Source organism: Cicer arietinum, chromosome 5 (assembly GCF_000331145.2).
Source record: "Cicer arietinum cultivar CDC Frontier isolate Library 1 chromosome 5, Cicar.CDCFrontier_v2.0, whole genome shotgun sequence".
In the NCBI taxonomy this organism is placed as follows: Eukaryota; Viridiplantae; Streptophyta; class Magnoliopsida; order Fabales; family Fabaceae; genus Cicer; species Cicer arietinum.
The window spans coordinates 31,201,349-31,209,415 of NC_021164.2; the positions used below are offsets into that span (position 1 = coordinate 31,201,349).

Genomic DNA, 8,067 nt, shown 5'->3' on the forward strand with positions numbered 1-8,067 from the left:
GATATTACTACAGGCAAGTGTACAACACTCATTGCTCATGTCTTTCTTATATGAGAACTCTACCTTTTATTGTTGACCGGTATCTTGTTTCTCTATTATTTTTTCGGCTAAATGTCACTCGTGGTCCTTTAACTTAATTTCAATTAACGTTTTAGTCCTTTATCTTTTTTCTTTTATTCCGATTTGGTCTTTTATTTAAATTTTAATTGACAATTTGATATTTTATGTTTTAAAATGTCAACAATGTTATCCTTTTTTTTACAAAAATTCAAAAATTCATCAAAATTTTCGAACAAAATCCATAAAATTCTTTGTATTCTTTAATATAAAATAAATTTCATCAAATTCGTAACTCAAATATTCAAATAAACTCATATTTGTCATTCTTTATTTGATGTTGTTAGAGATGAAAATATGAATTTATTTAAAGATTTAATTTGTGAATTTGATAAAATTGCATTATATTGAGGATGATAATTAATTTTATGGGTTTTGTTTGAAATTTTTGATGATTTTTTTTGTAAAAAATAAAGATAACATTGTTGACATTTTAAAACATAAAGAATCAAATTGTGACTTAAAATTTAAATAAATAACCAAATTGGGAAGAAAAAAAAAAGATAAAATACTAAAACGTTAACTGAAATTAAGTCAAGGGACCAAGGGTGGTATTTAGCCTATTTTTTACTTTAACATTAAAAGGAAATTTGGTGTTTTCTAATTTTCCTTGCACCACAATTTAATCAAATTTCTTGTATTGATAACATCATGGACAACACATGTTAGTATGGACAAAGGAACATACTTGTGATTTTGGCTGCTACATAGCTCTCTATCTGATTCGAGTATTGCGTTGTACATCTGACCCAATAGTATAAGATTTTAATTGGTGAGAGATTCAATTTTTTATTTATAATATAACAAAATTAAAGTAATTTTTTTTGAGTTAAATATGTTTTTAATCTCTATAAAATTATGATCTTTCAAGTATAGTTTTTAAAAAAATTTGTTCACTTTTAGTTACTATTTTTATTTTATAGGGACTAAAAATATTAATTTTTTTACAAAAAAGAACTAATTAAAGTGAATAAAATAATTTTAGAGACTTAAATGTTAAATTTTTTTTTTACAGGTACCAAAAATAAAATTTTATGGAAACTCAAATTTATTTTACCTTTTTTATATTATTAAATTTATTCTTTCTTTTTATTAAGAACCCGACTCTTATTAAGAACCCACTCAAATTTTTAATAAGGTATACTTTGTGTAGTCTAGTCTATATTCATCACAAGTTTTTCATAGTTTAGAACTTCAAAAGTCTCATTTCAATCCTGCATTGTATCTATTTATAAAAAATAAAAGTGTTTTAATTGTTGAGATCCTTTCTCTCTTGTGTTTTTTAATGCAATAAATTTCATGGACATTCATGCCTTTCATTGTTTATAGGTTTATTAGTTTAGAATTAGAAGCATGCTAATTATGAGAACCTTTAGAAATGGGACAGACTTCATGTAAGTATATCTGAATGTCTTATGATGACAATTAGGTTTTTTAGTACTTGATTAGAAATATGGAGAAGATCATAAATTTCGCAGTTTTGCCATTTTATCTATTTTTCACAAATGATTTAGTTGTATAATTATTTGTCTGCTATAATTCATGACATTTAAAAGAAATATTAGCAAAAGAAGTTCCAAATTATTACTGTTAAATTAGCTTCTCATACAAACTACCCTATTTCTAAGGAGGTTCATGAGGTTCATAGACAGCCACTACAAAAAAAATATCTATTGTGACACTTAAGTTTTAGTGATATCTCATCTTTTGTCATTATAAGTACTTTTAGCTACAAACAAAGTGTCACATATCTTATTTAATATCAATTCATGATAACTTAAAAATAAAAACTCAAATATTCACGTCCAAAATAATATTCAAGTCCACCCAAACAAGAACAATTCACCCTAAGTATATTATTTCTTTCCTATTTCGATATGAGAAGCTTTTTTCCCTATTCTTCTCAAATTTGCCTACTTCGATCTCGGGAAACTTTTCCCGATTTCTTATCATTTTCGATTCTGGGTCTGGTTTAATTTATTGAACTTTTATTGATTCTAGTTCCGATTTCTTCGTCATTTTCTAGATTTATGGTTATGTGTTTTGTTTTCTCTTATCCAAATTGCAAATCTGGATTTCTAGTTCAATGTTTCTGTGTTTTGTTTTCTGAAATTTTGCATTTTCAATTTACAGATTTGAATCTCTTTTTTACATTTTCTTTGGTTTCAGATCTAATATTATAGTTACATCATATTGTTTTGCTTACTTTTATTGATTTTCGATCGCATCATTGTTTCTTCACCTTCTCGGAGAGATTTATTCTACGATGATGTGTGACTTCCTTTTGGGGTATTTGTCGTTCATTTCAGAAATTTTTCATTACTTCAATCACGATCGTAAAATCTATCCCATTTGTATTTCAGGTTGTTCAACATTTTATAGGTTTTTAATTTTAGTTTCTTCAATTGCATCTTTCACCAATTATGTATGTTCATTTTTTAGGGATTCTTAATTTCTTATAATTTCTCTCAGAAAAACCAAAGCGCTCTCTTGACGTCAACCGAAGTAATGACTCTAAGAGTCGTCCCGTTCAGCCGCCACAAATCGTCGTTGTAAGATATACATAACTAGACGTGTTCATGATTATGAGTCATTAGCTAAGAAAGCTGATGGTTCTCAAGGTAGAAATCATGATTTGTCATTAAATTGGACTGTTTAGTTAGCATTAGCCAGAGATATGCTCAATTCTATTGTGTTTTTATCATTTTTGCTAATATTTTGTGTCCTCTTCAGGTAGTTAAGAGTTACTTGGCAGTTGGTAAAGATATTGCATTATCTAGAGGTATGGTGGTGCTCCATGAGTTTATTCTATGGATGATTATTTTATGATTAAGGTTGTTGAATATACACACTGGCCTTTTATTTTGATAAAACATTCTTATCACTATGTTTAACGGTTTGGAATTTGATTGAGACTTTGTTTTGTAGTTTAAGGGGGTTTTAATCACTATGTTTGGTTACTGAAAATTCTTGTTCATATTTTATTCTTTCGTACTTGTATTGATTTTTTAGTTGAAATTGTGGTTGCTCTGTATTTCCATTTCCACGCTTATTGCCTATGAACCACATACACTGCACACTGGCGGCTGACACGTTAACTACGATAATAGTTTGAGAAAATGAATTAATTGAATGTAATTTTCAGTGTCCGTGTTCGTGTTAGATACGGACAATTTGAGAAATTGAATTAATTGAATGTAATTAAAGTGTTAGTGTCCGCGTTTGTGTTAGACACAAAAATTTGGACGTGTCTTCGATTAGAAGTACTGGTGTTACAAAACTTACTGCTGAGTCAATTTGATTTTAATAGGTTAAATTTTTCTTAGATGTTGTTTCGTAGTTTAAGGGAATTTTGAATACTGTGTTTGGTCACTGAAAATACTTGTTGATATTCTGCTATTTTTTTTACCTGTTTTGATTTTTAAGTCGACATTGTGGTTGTTTTTCTAACTGAAATTTAAGCTAATTTGATTTTAATGGCTTAAAATTCGAAAGTTATGATGTTCTATGTAGTTTGAGGGAATATACGATTACTATATTTGGTTACTGCAAAGGCTCTATGATGATTTGCTCTCTATTTTTATTTTATTAAGATTTTATGATCGAGAATAGAAGGTAGCCATATTTAGGTGATAGATGGCATGATTAGCTTAGGTATAAGTATAACTGTTAGCATTAGCATTAGATTAAGCACAACCTTCTGTTGGTGTTATTATTGTCTTCCTTGGTTAATACCAATATTTTAAAACCGAACCTGCACTATCTGTAATTCGGTTATTTGAGTGATTTCATAATTTTGTTCTGGTTTGAGTGGTTTAAAGTTGTTGAAGTTGATTTGAACCGTAACTTGAAAGTCTCGCTAGTTTGATGTCCAGTTCGGTTTTTAAAACATTGCTTAATACAATTTGAGGTGATCCAAAAAAAAAGTTTGGTTCATTTGTTTACATAACATTATTCTTAACGTATGATGCTTTCACGCTTAAGAAGACACTCCTACCAAATACAAGTTCAGGGTCTTTGGAAGTTATTCTACTGTTGGTTTCTTTTTGCAGGACAATACCATTTGCCTGGAACCTCATTACAGCTGGTTACGTTGAACAAACTGTACATGGGGTATGATTTGTTGTTCTATTCAACTATGTTGCAATATTTCATTCATTGTGTTTCCTGAAATGCATCTGTTGCTTCAAGGAAAACTACTCAACTAACGATAATATGTGTTTTTATAGGTAGTTATCAGCATAATTTGTCTTCTATTCATTGGCAAGCTACTTGAACCAGTATGGGGTCCAAAGGAATTTCTAAAGTTCATCTTTATAGTTAACTTCTTTGTGCATTTTCATCACCACTATTACTTTATACTACATTACAAGACAGGAGATTTATCTGTAAGTGTTTGAAACCCATTATTACCATATGAGATTATATTTTCTGTTGCTTGTGCTGTTACCTATCTTATCTTCTTCCCGTTTAATAGATTACCCTTTTTCCCATATCTGGCACTGCACTTTCAAACTCCATTTTTCTATTTGAAGCTTAATACAGGACCATTTGAAGTTTGATTACTTGGTCTCTATTTGCTTCAACACTAGAAAACATTGTTGGTCAAGTATTTATGAAGCTAAATTTAAATATTGAAAATTTGAAACAAGCCTTGGAGTAAGTTATATAATATGTTGTCTTTTAAAGTCATATTAGATGCTATGCATGCCATTTGCACAGTATTGTTAATTTATCTTTATATTTTTGCAATGCTCTAGTTATACACCACTTTCTGGATTTCATGGAGTTATATCTGGCTTCTTGGTTAGCATCAAACAAATTATACCAGATCAAGAGATTCCTTTCCTCAAGATAAAAATGAAGGTTTGATGCTCTCACTTTGTTCCTTAACTTGTAATTCATTGCTTAATTTACTTTACAACAACAATAGTTTTACGAGGCCCTAAATATGGTGCCACTTCTATTCTCTGTTTAGTGGCTACCATCAACCACTTTCTAGAATTTTTTTGGGAATATTTTACAATTTTGAACTTTATAGCAACATTATAACTTGATTATTTTCCCTGGATTATGTGCAAACAATCTTTGTAGGTTTTACTATGCCAGAGTGCTTTCCAGGAGATACTTAAGCAAATGATGAACAAGCAGTCATCTGATGATGCATGTGTTACTTCTGGAGAACTTTTGGAAGAGATTGTTGCCAAAGAAAGCGCAAGTCTCATGAAGGACTCACGAAGGAAAAGAGAGGACATAGGCAAAGGCTTAGTTCATGATCAATATCAACTAAGGGATGCAAAGACTGGAAAAGTGATGCAAAGGCTTAGAACTTGATCAATATCAACTAAGGTGTTGCTTCTTTTGTTATCTACCGATTTGAAAAGTTGGAAAAGTGATATTTTGTTGATCAAATATTTTGTTTAGGAAGATGATTATTGTTCTTTATGAAATTAGATGTGAATTCATTTTCCACCAAGAATTTGAATTCAGATTTACGAGTTGTAGGAGTCTAACTCCTTCTGCTAAACCTAATATGTCATTGTTAATAACGCAATTGTTATTACTTTGATTATATGATTAATAGAAGATTAAAAGGATTGCTATATATAATGTTCCCAACTTTGTACTATTCAATTGCCAATAAACAGGATGCAGAACTTATCACTTCTAATTGTAATGGAATGAAAACGAGAATGGCAATAAGTTCTCATATGTACACATGTAATTTGGGACATATCCAATACGTCAGCTTAGTGGTAAGAGTTTGATATTATAATGTAAAGATTAAGATAAGGTTCAAATCTTTTTTAGAATAGTTGTAAAATGGTTGTTAGTGTCACTAAATATTAATAATAATTTTTCCTTCTTTATATCTCTCGTAAAAACCAATTTTATAAAGTTTTAATTTTTCTTAGCAACGTTCATTTTCTTTTTTTTTTTTAAAGTATATATGCCAATTCTGCAGAAGTAAAAAAAATTCACTCCAAGAAAAATTAGAAAAACGAAGCTTCACAAAACCAAATCAGACTGAAATTTCTTCCATTAAAAAATCGAGTTTCTGGGCTACATTTCCTATGTTTATTAAATTCGAGCTATTTTGTACCTCTACATTTCCTATGGATAAATCTTTAAGAGCAGTCGTTTGAGACACTGGTTTATTATTTTTGCATGTTTGTTGCTGTTATGTTCCTTGGTTCGTTCGTCATATAATTTGTGGTTCTTGACATCAAATTACAACAATCTTAAGGATTTAATGGTTGTTGAAGACAAAATTGATTATTCCACGACTTTGGCTCCACCACATAATGGTGCTAACATCAACTCACAACAACAAACTATCGTCATTCCGACTATCAACTACGCTAAACCGTTCCAAGATGTGTCAAAGATAGAAGTTTTCAATGTAGGAATTAATCTAATCAGTTAATTACACAAAATATGCTCTACAATGATATTCTAATACAGAAAACAATAAACATATCAGAATACATGGATTAGGATATTGCGCCAAAAATAGCATTTTACAGCGCACCTTTTACAACGCTTTTTAAAAGAAACGGAGAATACAACAGCGCTTCTCTGACAAGTGCTTTTGCAAAAACTTTGTTGCAGGTTCATATAAGGTCATAATGTTTACATCACTTTTGCTGAAAGCGTTGTTGTAGGGTCACATAGCGCTTTCACATAATGTTTACAACGCTTTTAGAACGTTTTGGATATAAGCGTTGTAAAATATCGCGTTCTCACATAATGTTTACAGCGCTTTTTAGAGCACTTTGTATACAAGCGCTGTAAAATATAGCGCTCCCACATTATGTTTACAGCGCTTTAGAGAGTTTTGTATATAAGCGTCGTAAAATATAGCGCTTTCACATAATTACAAAGTCTTTTAGAGCGCTTTGTATATAAGCACTATAAAATGGTGGGTATTTGATAAAAAACCATTCCCTTTAAATATATGTTTTTATTTTTAAATATATATATATATAACTGGACAAACCGTTTCACATAATTTTATTTTTAACGTGTATACAGCAAATTCTAGCTATTATATATTATTGAAAAATAAATAAAAACATATTTAATACGTTATCTCCCTAACCCTACAAACCCTCATCTTCTCTACTGTGTGAACCCTCCTCTTCTCTATTGTGCGAACCCTCCTCTATTGTGCGCCCTCTTTTCGCTGAACCCTCCTCTATGGTGCGTCCTGTGACACCCTAAACCCAAATTGAAATAAAAAGTAAAATGCACTAGTTTTGAAAGAGATTCGCAGCGGTTCCAAAATAGAGTATAAAAATTTTCTTTAGGTTCAGGACGTCACATTCACACTTACATAAAATGCTTGAATAAAAATTTTCAATTAAAAATCCTTTAATATCGAATATAGTTGAGGTTTATTAAATAAAAATTTATGACATAAAAACACATTCCAAACTTAGAGACAATTAATCTCTACATCCAAATAAAAGATAAAAATAATACAATAGATCGATCGAATTTACAAAAATCTAAATTAATTCATAGCTCAACAAAATACGACAAATTACTCTCACCCAATATCACCTATCAGAGCGTGGATCATCAACCGATAACCTGAAATGATTGCGCTCTCGCAAGCGCCAAACACAAGCAACGAGGGGTGAGCTTCGAAAACATGTAATAGTATAAAATAATTGAGAAGAACTCGTAAAATATATTAAACACCGTATCATATCAAATCACAATCAACAGGTATAATCAAGGTAAAACATTGATACAATCCACAACATCAAGTAAGTAAACACACAAATCAAGTAATGTTATGCATGCTCTTATACTCTATACTCCTCCTCTTTCTTTGGTACCATTCTAACTCTGAAGTAATTGGTTAGGAGGCTTGATACTCTGTCACCACGCAAGTGGACGAACAATTCAATTTGGTTATGTCCTCATAGATCCCCTCAACTC

General features: G+C 30.3%; 1 protein-coding gene across 11 annotated transcripts; it reads left to right on the forward strand.

Annotated features, from left to right (window-relative positions):
• The first annotated feature begins 1,832 nt into the window (after positions 1 to 1,832).
• On the forward strand, positions 1,833 to 5,837 carry LOC101502868 (uncharacterized). 11 transcript variants are annotated; one of them, XM_073369002.1, is made up of 8 exons: positions 1,890 to 2,082; positions 2,427 to 2,480; positions 2,560 to 2,738; positions 2,851 to 2,951; positions 4,170 to 4,230; positions 4,347 to 4,776; positions 4,878 to 4,983; positions 5,212 to 5,746. In XM_073369002.1, exons 6-8 carry the CDS (start codon positions 4,733 to 4,735, stop codon positions 5,449 to 5,451), a joined length of 390 nt encoding a protein of 129 aa, XP_073225103.1. In that variant the 5' UTR covers positions 1,890 to 2,082; positions 2,427 to 2,480; positions 2,560 to 2,738; positions 2,851 to 2,951; positions 4,170 to 4,230; positions 4,347 to 4,732; the 3' UTR covers positions 5,452 to 5,746. The 11 variants fall into 11 exon arrangements, 8 of the variants coding, with proteins under 8 accessions (XP_073225104.1, XP_073225103.1, XP_073225101.1 ...); XM_073369000.1 differs by having other exon boundaries at positions 2,590 to 2,738; XM_073369004.1 differs by having other exon boundaries at positions 1,898 to 1,968; positions 2,590 to 2,738.
• The last annotated feature ends 2,230 nt before the right edge of the window (positions 5,838 to 8,067 follow it).

Coding starts and splice junctions, on each gene's coding strand:
- LOC101502868 (XM_073369003.1), top strand. CDS start 4,733: ATGAAGCTAAATTTAAATATTGAAAATTTGAAACAAGCCTTGGA. Junction 4,777..4,877: donor AATTTGAAACAAGCCTTGGA/GTAAGTTATATA, acceptor GCAATGCTCTAG/TTATACACCACTTTCTGGAT. Junction 4,984..5,211: donor TCCTCAAGATAAAAATGAAG/GTTTGATGCTCT, acceptor CAATCTTTGTAG/GTTTTACTATGCCAGAGTGC.